The sequence below is a fragment of the Ceratosolen solmsi genome, unplaced genomic scaffold (assembly GCF_000503995.2).
Source record: "Ceratosolen solmsi marchali unplaced genomic scaffold, CerSol_1.0 scaffold10, whole genome shotgun sequence".
Lineage (NCBI taxonomy): Eukaryota > Metazoa > Arthropoda > Insecta > Hymenoptera > Agaonidae > Ceratosolen > Ceratosolen solmsi.
This window is the reverse complement of record NW_011948412.1, coordinates 12,346,445-12,362,105: the sequence shown is the minus strand read 5'-3', so window position 1 is coordinate 12,362,105 and position 15,661 is coordinate 12,346,445. Positions and strand designations below refer to the sequence as shown.

Genomic DNA, 15,661 nt, shown 5'->3' with positions numbered 1-15,661 from the left:
AGAATAATTGTTTCTATGTGATAGCAGTTTAGCTTGAAGTTGATAAAATTAATTTAAGTATCTTATGAGTGATGTCTTTATAAATGTCAGCGTTGTTACGTTAAATTGCTATAATTAATATAATAATATTTTATTACATTGTTATTATGTTCAATTTAATATTACGCCAATTTCACATCCTATTTTATTTATAAAATTCGCTTTCGTTTCCACTTTAGAATAAAAATAATAAATATTCATCTTCCTTACCCTAAGCCACTGATAAAACTAAGACCCTCAGGGAAGACTTTATCATTGAACAAGAACATAGTGATGTATGAACAATCATTCAACGGAATTTCATTAAAAGATGTATTATAAATACTGTCGTTGCATGATTCTTGAATAGAAAACCATTCTTGATTGATTGAATTATTCGTTATGATTAGCGTTGCATCTCGATATACATAGCTCTTGGATTCTTCGTCTTCGACATCAAGATAAAATTTGTCTAGAATTATTAAATATTATTACCTCGTGTTGTTTTGACATTTAAACGTAAGCAATTAATTAAAACGAAAGACATTAATTATCTTAATGTAAATTACTAATTGTATTTGAAATTTTATATTTACTTTTATGATGTACAAGTGGCTGCATCAACTGTGGTACAACGGTAATAGATTTACTAGTAACTTTAAGGAACATCGGTAAAATATTTCGTAAAATAACACTATTGTTACCAGTTGTAAATCGATTTACATCTCCATTTGTAGGTACTAGCAATTCGGTTTCATTTTTCACCGTTAATTCGTTACTTTCGTCGTTTCTGCTTAATAGTTGTATCAAACTTAGTCGCACTGGATTGCTCGTACCGTTCACATATGGTTCAAGGAAAATGTCGCGTGTGTTCGATGTTACACCCGATGCATCTTTTGAGGCTCGTTTCCTCGATACTTGCCACTCTACACGTATAGTTACAATATTTTCTGACATTAATTCTGCTTTTAATCTGAAAATAAATAAGTTTCCGAATTTTTTACTTTCACTCATTTATTTCAATTGTAACAACAATTATTTTCTTATGCTCTTGCATCTTTACAGTATTCAATTAAGTACGTGACAAATCAATTATTATTTCCATTAATAAAGGCATGCTTAATGCTCTGATTATTTTTAATATCGACAAGTTAGCATAATAGAACGTTCATTTATTTTGGGAATTTTCACGACATTCCCTATATATTTATATTAATAGATAGCATTGCAACATACTAATGCATGTATTTATATAAAGTACTTTACTCACCATTAATTCAAATAATTCTAATTAACATGACAATTGGAATATGAACTTCAACACTACAGAAATTAATATTTAAATACAAACGTTTTTTAGCAAACCTTTTTCTATCGGGTGGCGAAATATTCCAAATACTGCCAGATTCAGTACTCAACTTCACCACAGCCACATCCGTGTTTATATAATTTTCCAAAAACGTAACGGCAGATCTGTCGCGATGTATAACCTCGTACAATTCTTTCATATCGTTGAAATTATTTTCGGTATATTGAAATATTGAACTATTTTGTCCAGAGATCTTGTAGATTGGATCGTAAGAACCAATTTTAATGGTGAGATCCATCTCGTAAGGCAGATTTGAAATACCAACAGTGCCGCCAAGGGCAAAAAGTAGTAGCGGGAACCATATCATGCCAATCATAAGGAAAAGTGCACCACCACCCACTAGATATTTACTTATCTGAGTTTTCTTTACACCCCTTTGTTGTGGGTAATCACTTTCCATTCCTCGCATACACTGCAATCGTAAATTTTATTATTTCATGATTTCCTAATGTCCTTTCATAAAAATAAGAAATTATTAAAATACATTAGTCATGCTACGATTAAAAAGATATGATATTATACTTCAAAAAAATTATATATAATAATTTTAATAATATTGAAACAAAAACAGAAACAAAAACAAAAACAAAAACAAAATATTATGCTATTAATCTTTGATAGGCAAATGTTAAGGGGTTGTAATTCTGTTTACCAATTTATTTCCAATTCGGCACATAGTCAACATATTTTAAAATTTGATAGTTCAAAAAAAAAAAAAAAAAAAAAAATAAAAATAAAAAAAAAATAAAGTGTCAATAAAAAAATGAATGTCTATACCTTAATTTGATATATATTAGCAAAAATATCTTCCATTTTAAACCAGTCCATCACAGTCATAGACGTGTCTGTCCAAATCCAGTCCATAACAGCCCTCATTTCAAAAAGGAATGGAATGACCATGAAACTGCATGAAAATTTCAATTTTTGTATATTATATAAAAAATATAATTAGAATTGTTTTAACGTACCCTTTGAAGAGCGTATAATTTACGAGGGTATACTTTTTACATAAAAAGTTACCGAGTATTCTGGTAGGATAACCAAGGCGCAGTTGGTACGCAGCGAACAGTAAGTAAAAGCATTTTACCATGTACCAGATTTGGGGTATTACTTTGGTATTAAATTGCCTGTAAATAAGTAATAATATCATTATTGAAAATCAAGGAATTAAAAGGCTCAATTCTTGACTAAGAATTAAGCTTTACGGCTAAATAATATCAAATACAATTATAATGTAAAGTACCTCTCGGTTGCACTTGGTAATATTATGAACATCCATATGTGAATACCAATAACAAGACAGTATTGAAATATCAATTTTCCAGCGCTTGATTTTTTCAAAAACAATGCTCTATCGATAACTATTAATGCAAACTGCAATAATAACATTAATAAGAACGGCATTGGAACACGATTTTCGGCAAAATAAGTCGCTACTCCTCCATCGCCTTGTTGAGCCTATAAAGGACGATACTATAGGTATTGCTTATATAATTCTTATAAAATTTATTTTAAATATTCGTGGCTTATTTGAAGCTTACACCAAAGGATGAAAATCCAAAAATCAATAGAATAAAATTAAAAAAGTCACAAAGGAACATGTAAGCGTAAACATTTGTCTTCTCTTTACCGGATGGATCAAGGATATCTAAAAAGAACTTCCTGATAGGTTCGACATATTTAAGAGTGCTGAAATAAATTAATATATAAAATTACTATTATTTTAGACAAAATTTTATCTTTGAATAATCAATAAAGCAAACGTCGATGATTATTTCGGATGGAATTTTCGCTATTTATTTAAGTAAGAAATATTTGATATTACTAACGTAATGTGCATGGCTTTTCGAAAATCGCTCTCTAAAATATTCCGTTCTGTTGCTTGAATCACAACAATCCTTTCACTATCGCTAACGGGTGGTACATCGAGTTCTCTATTCCCTCCATCATTTACATGCAAACTTAGAGTCAATCCTTTTGGAGTTTTTATTTCATTAAACGCACTATTCCTAAAATTTATTTTTCTTAACAATTAATGTAAAAATGAAATTGTATTAAAAATAGAAGAAGAAAACAATAATTAAAATGTATATAAAGTTTTTTTACGTTGAGCTGCTTTGTTGCCCACTCTGTGCTACCGTATCAATTTTGTCTCCGTTAATTTCGTTGGTTTGTTTTACAGTAGCAACCGTAAAACCTAATGGGATTATGGACCGAGGTTTTATTAATGGTGTCGTCCACTGTCCCAAGGATTTTAGCATGAATCTTTATTAAAAAAAATTATATATATATATATATATATATACATATATATATACATGTATATATATATATACATATATACATATATACATGTATATATAAATTTAAAAAACAACATGACCTGATATATGGACAATGCTTTTTACCTGTGAAAGAAAACGACTAATAGAAGTAGCAAATCCCATAATGCATAATTGGGTTTTCGTTCTACTCCTATAATTCTAGGTATTTCGAATGGATAGGATGACATTTCTTTCTTGTTCCACGATAGAAACGCAGGTTGACAAATACATTTTATTATCACGATTATCTGTGAAATTTTTAAAAATATCCGATCAATAAACAACATTATTGAATGAATAAATTCTTATTTTTTAACTATATTATAATAAATACACTATTCAATATTTCTGCTCATCTTAAAGCTTGTTTTGTTTTTCTTTTTTTCTTTTTTTTTCTTTTTTTTTCTTTTTTTATTATGGATTGTACATTTGACAATTATATTTAAAAATTAGTCGGCAACTTAAATTAGTCGGTAAATTTTAACAATCTTAGCCACAAACCTCTACGTAAGCAATTAATGTGACCCAAAACGTTCTCGATGGTCTTGGAATAGTCAAAGAGCCCCAAAGAAACACCATTAATGGTAACGGAGTCGACAATATCGATGCATTTTTTATTTGATGTAAAAACACCATGAAATAACATAGAAATGTCGAGTGAGCCAAAATGCCAAACCATATGGACGCGGCTAGTTGTATGATTGGTGGTTGATCCACTTCCGATAAAACTACATCATTTTCCTCACCTTCGTATTCGACGTCGCGCGAAAATAATGAGCTGCTCATAAAAGAAAGAAATTTAAACAACACAAGCATCAATGTATTTCACTTGCAGACGTATATAATTATTCGGTAGGAGCATCGTCGAAAATAATTGATAATTATTTGCTTACAATAAGTAAAATAAAATCACGTAAACTTAATCGCTTATAAATATCACTAAATGTATAATATAAAATTATGTAATATAAAAAATTAATTCGAGAGAGTAGCATTATTTAGCACTTTATTACATTTTATTATTTATTAATATTAATATTTTCCGAGTATTAGTAAGAATTCAAAGAACTATAAAATCTCATATACGTTAAGAAAAATATCTAAGCCTTTCAATTATAATTCATTTATTTTCAATTCCATTATTTATTTTATTGCAAACAAAATCATTGATATTTATAAGATGCAAATTGCAAAATAAATCATAATATGTATATATAATAATTAAGAAGCCGCTTACAAAAGTGCAAATATAAAAATTATAAAAAAATATAAAACATTTCGTGATAATTAAGATTTAATAAAGAACATTATTAACGTAAACAACATGCGTTTGAATTTTAAATACTTAACGGTGAGATCGTTCAACCCTTGATCTAGACTCGAAGCTAAAATTTGAAAATGAGGCTTCAACAACGAACTGTCCAGTCTAATATAAATCTCATCTATACTTCTATATACTTCTATACTAGCCTTACTTCTAATTCTTTCTCAAAACATTTAAAATTAATGGCAAATATATTACATGTAAATAATAGGGTATGTTAATATACGACCAATTTTACATAATTATAATGTATAAAAATTTTGTTACTCTGGCAAAATAATATATACAACGAGACAAGAAATATTTTTACGAAATTTTATGAAGAAAATTCTTTGCAGTTTATTTAATTTAACGACTAAAGATAAATAAAATATAGATAAATAATGTCTAGATGAATTATTATAAGAAAGAGAAAACCTACCTTTGTTTGTTTTGTTCGCTCTTAGTGCTGGTTCCTTCACCTGGATCTTCCGTTTCATCTTCAGCATTTCCATTTGTGGATGATCTATTTAAGCAAGCATTTCACTACTACTAACTAATAATTCACAAAGTATATAAATAACGTGCAAGCAAACGAATGAAATATAATCATAAAGAAAAACGAATTATAAATTTATAGATGAAAGAATCTTTTAACTAGAATTTACATTCTTTAATAAAAAATAAAACAACTTCAACTATTAATAAAGTTTTGATTTTCTTATTTTTATTTTCATTAATGTATAATTAGTTGTGATATAATAAATCACAAGATCTGTCGTTTCTGCGTAAGAAATTATAATTTTGAGGAAGCATAACTAATAATGCTCAACAATATCAGCCAAATATTAAAAAAAATCTCGGTAACTCTCTCTACCTTTGCTTGACTATCGGCAATGGCTGCCATATCTGATTTATACCAAGTCGCGTGCCCATTCGAAAGTCCGGCTTAGCCTACAAAGTATTAGAGATGAAAAAAATGAATTTTCAATTAAATCCAACATATATGTCATATAATGGCATAGCAATCGACAGCACGTTGCTTTTGTATTGGATTGAAAAATGTCCTTGATCAATAGTATTATTAATAAAGTGAACGCAATAATAGGTATTATTTATTGAAAGAAAATGATGAATATTTTATTTGTAATTTTGTACAAAAAAATTAATTTTGCCATCTTAGAATAATCTATTAAAAGGGCCCGTCCAATCAAGCCGTATTTTATTAAACAATACGTTAATATAATATAACTTTTAACATACAACAAAAGTATAAATAATCTATGAATAATTCGGTTATTAATTATTTCAATGCTTGTTTACAAAAGAAAATGAAAAGAGAAAAACACGCGTATCTTGAAAGTTTTAATAGATGGGTAAATATTATTTAGCTAAGCAAATAAATAAATACAGAATTTATAATTAAAATTTTCGAATTAACGTTATCAGAAATTTGTATATTCAAACATAGAAAATTTACCTTTAAAAGTTTCTTCTCCTTGGCAAGTACAATTCTTACATATCTATAATCATTGGAATAATTATTCAAGTATTTCGTCATGGACACCATGGTGCTATTGATGAACGCCCAAAAAAATTTGAAGTATGTTAAAAAAGACACCTTGTGTTCATCTACATCTTCTTTCAATTTGGTATCGCTTTTGTTCTGCTTTGCCGATATCTGATCCAAATCCTCATCGATTTCACGTTCTGTTGCATCTTCATCGCCGTAATTTATCGTCGATTGCTCAGGTAACTATACAAGCATAACCATTAATTCACACACACACATTTTTTATTTATTTATCTAATTTTTTTAATTTTTATTTTTTTATTTTTTTATTAAACGATTAAAAAACAATTGTGTATATACATTTAATTATTGTGCATTATACGTCATTAAATACTATTACGCAGACTTGTCCTCTACATTAGCTGTAAGCTTGCAAATCAAATGATATTAATTACTTTTAATATTGGATAATTACGATTTAGTTTGAGCTCAAAATTAATTTTAGTTAGAAAAAGTATCTATTCTCTCTTAATGATATACTCTTATAATAAATAATTATTTGTAAATATTTTATTTTCGTATATGAACATTAATGTTAATTTTAAACTCAACCTCCGCTCCTGTATTGTAAGCTAGTCATTTTTATTATATGGCGAAGCCTTATCAAAATAATTATATATTTTTCTGTTAAAATTACTTAATATTTAAGTAATATTAGAGCTGTAGGCAATTAGTCGATAGTTTTTAGTGAAACGAGCATATATACACAACGGATATTCTTTTAAATACATAGTGTTTAGATAATTGCAGATTAACATTATAAGTGATTATATTTTATACATAAATAATATAAAATGAGTACCAATCATTTCCAAATAGCAAATTGAAAATTTTTGATAAAAACTCAAATAAAAAAGTGATGAATTGCCGTGCACTTATAATATATTATAGCTTAAATTACAGCTTTGTAGCTTAAGGGAGCTAGGTAGTTGCTTTTTACAAAATTTTTTGTTTCTATCTTGTATTGCAATAACTCCAATAACCGGAAATACATTTTATTTATAAATTATATCTTAGTTTTTTTTTTTATAATTAAATAAAAAATTGAAGTAAAGAAATAAATATATATATATATATATATATATATATACACCAAAGATATTTTCGTTTGTTCTTGTTACCAATATATAGGTTAGATAAAATCTAAAAAATAAAAAAACGAAATTTTGAAGAATGGTTTTTCAAGTTTATTTATTTATTTAATTTTCTGTAATTCTATTCGAGTGTTCTCAATTTTATAAGGTTCTGTTTATTTCAATTTTTTTTTTTTTTTTTTTTTTTTTTTTTTTTTTTTTTTTTTTTAATAAAATTAACGAAATTGTATTTTAAAGAAATATTTTTATATTTTTGAATAAAAACACGTATCTAATTAATTAATTAATTACCTTGGACAAAAAATTTTAAACCTCAAAATAAGGATATAAGATACAATATTTAAATCATCGGATATAAAATTTGCTAAGCTAATAAAACAATTGGTTTGTCAAATGAAAGATAAATTTGAATTTATCATGATTATATGACTCACAATGATTAATTACTTAAAATAAATTAATCGACGAAGAATAATTTATTACGTTGAATCAATTATCAAGGAAAAGAGTATAGTATTCGAATTTTCAAATAATTTATTATAATATACTTTTAAAATATAATAATTAAATATATATAAAATTAAAAACTATATAATATTAGAATTTTATAACTGAGTTTTGTGATTTTCGACAACGTAAATTCATATAATATTCTTAAAGACGTTTTAATTATTCATTCAATTTTTTCGTTAAAAAAAAAAAATATTTTTCTATATAGCCGAGGATGCTAAAAATCGAAAAAAAAAATACGTTTTATTTACAATCTCTTATTATACATTGTTAGTTAACATAAAGTATATTACACTAAACGTTGAATAATTATAATAGTAGTTATAGAATAAAATTAGAACATAAGATCCAAAAAATTTTCACTTTCTTTGAAGCAAATCATGTTAATATTTCATGCATAGCCGTCTTGATTATAACATTTATACAACGCCAATAGCCATAATGGTTCAAGTTTGATGTAATAAGTGTAAAAGGTGAGCAACGTGAGGCATTGATGTATGATCGATAAGTAGTTTACGTTCCTCGTATAAAATAATTACACAAAATAATTGCGAAAGGCCAAAGAAAAGGGTAAGAAATAAAGATAGTAAAATTATAACGGCAACAGAACGTAATATTCTGTTTATTGTAAAAAAAGTAGATAAGCAGACAATGTAGCATGCAGGAACTTTGGAGCTGAACAATCTCACATCGGTGGTCGCGGCAGTGTCGGAATCAGAATGAGCACTCAGATAGGACATGGATGATTTCTTGCGTGTCAGCGGCACACTCCTACGACGTATTTTCATGGCGTCCTTTTGAGTCCCTCCAAACAACGCGACGTGCGTCGCTATTTCAATGTCTGTTTTTATCAGCGTGTTCATCAGCTGCAATTGCATCACTCAAACGCGTCATTTTTCATTTTGCGCATAAAACCGACGACGCGCGTTGCTCTATTCAAGCGCACATTTCATTCATTATTTATTCTGTACGATTTATGGTGTCCAAGCTCATAATTGCATCGGGATTAAATTATATGAATATGAATAATTTTTATGAGATATGGATAAGACAATGTATATAGAAATATAAAGATCAAACGATTTTATTGAATAAAAAAAAAATATTAAGAAAAAATAACAATAGTAACAACAACAATAACAACAACAACAACAACAATAATAATAATAATAATAATAATAATAATAATAATAATAATAATAATAATAATAATAATAATAATAATAATAGTAATAAGAAAGAAAAGAAAGTTTAATGATCATGATAAAGTAAGGTTGATTAAATTGCTTTTCCGAGTGATGTGTTAAAGAGATAATCAAACTTTATCAATCTTAACTAGAATGTGCCAAAACTTTATGACAAGCAGTAAACTACAGTCACACTGGAACAGTAAGTGGTAAATTAAAAGAATTCGCTAGTTCCTTCATCATCAAAACCAAAACAAATGATTTTATTCGTGTAATATTTTAGTAATGTAACAATCATAAAACTTCTCCATAAATTTATTTCGATTATAAATTTATTTCCAAATGCATTTGCCAATTATTATGTTAAAGTTTCCAGAATCAAATCACACATTATTATACTATGAGAATTTTTAATTTTTAGCGGTAAAGGGGGCTTGTTATTATAAATCTAGTCATGCTGTAATTATTGTGTATCAAAATTTTTTAGACTAAACAAGTTTTTTGACTGCTAACGCGTACTCGCCTTATTTCTCATGTATAATACAATTTTCGACGAATAATTGTTCGATCTATAAATATCGCAATATTATAATATCGTACCAATATATAAGAATAAACATTCTTAACACCAATTACAGTATAATAATTTCATTAATTTATGAAATTTAAGGCAATAGAAAAATCATTACGCTATAAGTTAAATTCTAAATATTAATAAAGTAACATATATTTGTAAGAGTAAAAAAACCTACCTCGGATACAGTCATTTTGCGATTTTGCTGTTCACGTTCAGGATATTGACTCTCCTCTTCTGAGATATCCTTTTCAGGAAACAAGTCAGTCAAGTCGTCATCGTCCATATCATCGAACATATAGTAGTCTCCCGATCTCACAGCTACACAAAATATTTAAAATTAATAATACGAGGAAAATAATTGTTTAAAAAAAAAAATTAATAAAAAAAAAACTATTCAATAGACAAATAGAATTTTGTAAAAAAAAATTGATAGCTAAAGAGATTGTAATCTATGTGTATATATAGATATTAAAATCATGCAAATAAGAAAAATATATTCTACTTTATAGAAAATTAGTGCACATAAGTGTATAGAAAGTGTATCTAACAAGTTTAATCATTTTACAATTTTCAACTTCTATATTTACAAAAATAGATTCTTGAAATAAATAATAAAATTCTTCCGTTCTCTGTAGAATCGGGGAAAGTTTCGGGGCTGGAAAAAAACTGATATTATAAGATTACCCTGCAAATGAGTTTTTGGTGATTGATGTCTATACAGCGGCCGATCGAGTCTGCTATATAAAGAATCTGTGAAGAAAAAATAAAAAAAAAATAAAAATAAGAAAATTCTCAGGAAAATTATGGTACATTATTATAAAAGAATTTTTGAAAATTTATTGCAAGTGCTGGTTGAATAAAATGTAATTGATAAATAAGCACGAAACAGAGAGACGTACACACACGCGCGCATATATATATATATATATATATATATATAAATAATGTTATATGAATCATATTTATATCTCACTAACAAAATGAAAAAAAAATGTACAAATTGCTTTTATGCAATATTTAGATATAATATTTTTTTTAATATATGAGAAATATATTTTAAAATACAAAGATTTTCAGATATGAGTTACTTTGATATAAATAAATTGAATATTCTTGTCAATTGCAATATTTACAATATATGTCCATAGATACTAAATTATTATAAATATATGGCTTTAAAATGATTAAATTCGTATTGTGTATTATAAAATTTTCATTAATTCAATCTGGCGTATATAATTATTTTATACCTCTAGTAATTCTAGTAATTGTACATTAAACAGACGTTTTGAATGTATGAATCCTTCGTTAATTTAATGGAGAATAATTTATAAAAGAGAAAAATTTTTAAAAAAAAAAAAAAAAAAAAAAAAAAGAATATCTTTTGTAGCTCCTATTCGACATCATATTATATTAATTTCTAGTCATATTGAAAGTGAAACTCTTTAAAATACTTGCATTTCTAAGTTTGAAAGTAGCTTGTGAAGAGAAATAAACTTTTACAGTTATATAATTAAGAATTAAATATATAATTGCAACTAATACGCTTCATTTACGGAATTGGATGCGGAGTATTTACAATATTAATTCAAAACATGGATCAGTTGTATTGTCTTGATTACATCAAACAGATGAATAAATATTCATGCACGTATAATGAAAAAAAAAAAAAAAAAAAAACATAATTTTCCTCTTCGAGTCACAGAAACTTTTGGACTTGTCGTTGTAGTCTTAAGATAGAACATCGACTGATCAAATACAAAGCTGCTTGTTCTACTGCACTTATTGTTTCATAAACGTATGTACAAAGCATTGCTCAATTTCTCGAAGCTTATGTACAGGAAAAGAAAAATGAACATCGCTGTTATGGCATACGACGAAGGCATCATCTACGAGAATTTTACATGTGTGATGAGAAAGGGCCTGGGAAGTTATCGATACGACGGATCTTCTGGGTGTTCTGAAATCGTTGTTCCAGGATATATCGATATGGCTCGATCGCTTCCTTTGCTCATTTTTATCCCCATTAACGATCTTCTCCACTTCCATATCCTCGTTATATCTCTGCCTCGCGAAGGGCGGTGGCGAAAATACGGGAAAAGTCTCGTCTGGCGAGAGTTCGCGTGGATTTAGGTCGCTGCTTGGAGGCGAGCCGAATGATATGCGAGTAGGCTCGAGATAAGCCTCCAGGCTCACCGTCATCACAGCTGAGTGCGGCGACGGCGCCTGGAGTAGAGACGCTGTGCGCGAAGTCAGCGGCGGGGGCTCATCGTCATCCTCGTCGATCGGAGTTTGGTAGCCCTGTGGTGGTGTGTGCGTCGACAATATGCACGACGACGTGCTGGACGCTCGAGCTAGAGGTGCCACGCCTACTTCGGGTTGAATAATGTTTTATGTACGCGAATGGATGATGGTGTAATAGTGGCGGTGGTCGTGATGGTTGTTATACATCCTTTATATATTTTCGTAGTATTTTCGAGGACTCAATATTCTTGTACATCGAAACATCTTATATTCTTATTTTACAATAATTTTCTGAACGTTCTACAATAGCTTCGATATTACCCAAATTTATATTTAATAATTATGGGTTATTTGAGGGTAAAGGTAAAGTGAATGATATAAAAAAAAAAAAAAAAAAAAAAAAAACTTGGAGAAGTATTTTTAATCAAGGTTATAGGAATAACTTGACCTTCGAATCCGCGTGCTAAGTTTACGTACTACGATTAAAAAGAAGAAAAATTTTTTCTTTAATGATTTTTCAATGATTTTCACTTGGAAATATATTGTAAAGATACTATTCTTTAAACAGAATTTTAGTTTTAATATTTAAGACGAATGTTTTAAGTCTGAATTCTATATCATATAAAAACCGATCTATTATATATTTATTATTGTGTGTTGGATCGATCATACGCACCAATTTTGTGAGTTGTTGGCTCTTTGTAATTGGGTCCATGTATTTTCCGTTGATTGGCTTTAATCTTATCCATTTTGTGCTTGATCTTTTGAAATACCGCTTTTTCAAGGTTCTCTTGTTCTAAAATGCGTTTCTGATGTAATTCTTCTAAAAGTTCGGCGCCTCGCGAAGCTAATATACTCATAGCTTTCGTCTCATCAACAATGTGAAAGAAATAATAGCTGCGAAACAGACGTTTTTGAATTAACAGAAATCCGAAGCACAGTCCATCCCAAACCATTCCAATATCCTTACGATCCACTTCGCATGTGGAACTGGACTTAAATTGTTCGTCAGAAATTTCGAATTTCTTGAGACATGCAATTCCTAACAATTGAATAAACCAGCAGGCGTAAGCTTCTAGCTGCACAATTAAAAAGTAACATTAAATTAAATTTGTAATATTTTTTATTTGAAAATGTAAATATTATTCGTGATAATTTTATTATATTGTCTGCTTGAAAGACAAAATTTGTTTCCAAGAAACGGTAATAATTCATATCACTATTGAATATTGATAGTACTATTAAATGACGGATTTTCAATCCAAAGTTAATCTAGGTGTACTTTATATTACGTTGTAAGCAAAATTGCATGACTTATGTTACTTATTTTAAGCATCAATTTAATAAATCACTTACGTTCTGAATAAAAACACATCCAATTCCTTGGAATATTGTTTTACAGAATATAACAAAAATGTTGTATCCTATTAATATGTTCCACCACTTCAAAATAGTTTTCACCGGCCGTAGATAAAAATCGCTGCCTTGCCATAAGAAAATAAAAGCACCGATCAAATATCCCAAAGAAAATAGATTTGTCCTCTTCGTTCCAGCCAAAAACATTATTGATAATGTAATCCACATAAAACTCATCATACTACCTCTCTTAAATACATCTAGCCAATTATGTATATGCGATACATAATCTTTAATTGGATTAATGAAGTTAGGTTTATCCATATCTCTATAAACGGAGTAATTATGACCAGCGACAAACTCTTGTTCGCTTGTTATACTACGCCATTCTATTTGAAATACCACACTTTGACGAACTATCATTAGCAATAATATAAAATCACCTGTGAAAATTTATCTTATTAATAGTTTCGTATTATATTGATAAATAAATTATAAACAAAAATTTCATTATTTACACATAAGTTTTTTTGGATTGGGGCGAGAATCTGGATCAGGTAAATACATCCATTCTTGTAAACCTTTTAACACTTCTGAATTTCTCCAAGGATAATCTATTTGACAATGAAGTATATTATTTTCATGATACAGATATAGCGTCACAAATTTTTTTTTATGTTTAACTCTACGAGCATAAACTTCTATGATTTTAGTCATATGTTATTATTATTATTAAGATATTTCATATTGATTTATAGAAAGACTATTATTGCCTTAATTTTAATTTATAAAAGATACATAACTTTGAACGATAGATTTTATAAAATTTTACATATTTTATTAAACGATTTAATATTTAATTCGTAATTATTCGAAATTTCAAACAAATATGAACATAAATTATTTTGGTTCACAAAGTTTCTTAGTTTAAACACCTGATTTAGAATAAAAAAAAAAGAAGCAGATTTGTAATATTTGTTGTAGATTTGTGACAAATTTCTAATATATTATAAGAAAATTTTTTCTTTTACTGTTTGTCAGTGTTTTTGTTTTTAAATACATTCTACTTCATATATTATATTATCATGTCAGAATGCGATAAATCAAAAAAAAAAAAAACGCATAATAATAATGTAAAGGTAAATAATGTTTAATGTGATGGATAAAAATCAATGAAGAATATAAAATAAATTCTCGTCTTGTCCATATTATAAACTATGCCTTTATAAGATTTATGATAAAAGTAGCGTTCAGCAAGTAATATTTTCATACCAATACAGAGCCACGTAGGCGGTGCAACAACCAATGCGTATTGTAATGGCAATAATACGATGGCGAACATCTTGAAGAATGGCCAGACCTTTGAAACAGTTTTTCTATTCATTGAAAATAATATCATTAACCAGATACTATACAAAACAGAATAGAAATCCAATCTAGTTCCAATGAACGCGACGATACCCATCAAACAACATTCGAGACCAAATTTGTAAAAGCCGTAATTGCAAAAAAATTTTAAACATGGTAAAAGGCCCTCATCTGCATCTGCTCGTTTTATTTTTGGGAACATAATCAGAGGAGTTTCGAGCGGTTGGTGCATTTTATGACGATAAAACCATTGACGTATGGAGATTATCGCACGCAAAGTTGTTACGGTTATTATGCCTATGTAACCATCAAGAAGTTTTGGTAACTTTATACTATCGTCAACTTTTTGCATGCCTATCCACTCTGCCATGTTGTAAGTTTTTATTATATTCGTTTCATTCTGCGTGGAGTTTCCTTTAATACGTTCCTGTAAAATTTTGAACATATTTACAAATAATCAATTGCAATATTTATTTCCAATAATTTATGTATGTTTAATCATACTCACAGAATACATAACAATGTAAAGTTAAATAGACTTTATAAAAATTTTATTCAGTTTGATATTGAATTTTACGTTCAAGTATTTTAAGTGAAAATATCTCTTCTTAAATATTCAATAAAATGCAAATAAAATAAGACATTGACAAAGAAGTTGTATATCGATACTGATAATAATAATAATAATAATAATAATATAGATTATACAGTTCAAAAATAATTTAATTACATTAAAAA

At 27.9% G+C, this 15,661-nt stretch overlaps 1 protein-coding gene across 1 annotated transcript in view; it reads right to left on the bottom strand.

Annotated features, from left to right (window-relative positions):
• The window catches only part of Piezo (piezo type mechanosensitive ion channel component), a 38,755-nt gene that overhangs the window by 990 nt on the left and 22,104 nt on the right, over positions 1-15,661 (bottom strand). Inside the window, exons 16-36 of the mRNA XM_011496366.1 lie at positions 14,828-15,350; positions 14,074-14,169; positions 13,556-13,998; positions 12,876-13,278; positions 10,640-10,705; positions 10,131-10,273; positions 8,881-9,057; positions 6,495-6,770; positions 5,892-5,968; positions 5,457-5,540; positions 4,213-4,489; positions 3,796-3,959; positions 3,494-3,652; positions 3,217-3,396; positions 2,929-3,076; positions 2,631-2,845; positions 2,356-2,514; positions 2,165-2,291; positions 1,384-1,799; positions 615-991; positions 250-490 (exon numbers count right to left, since the gene is read on the bottom strand). Of these exons, the coding sequence (XP_011494668.1) occupies positions 250-490; positions 615-991; positions 1,384-1,799; positions 2,165-2,291; positions 2,356-2,514; positions 2,631-2,845; positions 2,929-3,076; positions 3,217-3,396; positions 3,494-3,652; positions 3,796-3,959; positions 4,213-4,489; positions 5,457-5,540; positions 5,892-5,968; positions 6,495-6,770; positions 8,881-9,057; positions 10,131-10,273; positions 10,640-10,705; positions 12,876-13,278; positions 13,556-13,998; positions 14,074-14,169; positions 14,828-15,350 (4,751 nt within the window). The remainder of the gene's footprint in view (positions 1-249; positions 491-614; positions 992-1,383; positions 1,800-2,164; positions 2,292-2,355; positions 2,515-2,630; positions 2,846-2,928; positions 3,077-3,216; positions 3,397-3,493; positions 3,653-3,795; positions 3,960-4,212; positions 4,490-5,456; positions 5,541-5,891; positions 5,969-6,494; positions 6,771-8,880; positions 9,058-10,130; positions 10,274-10,639; positions 10,706-12,875; positions 13,279-13,555; positions 13,999-14,073; positions 14,170-14,827; positions 15,351-15,661) is intronic.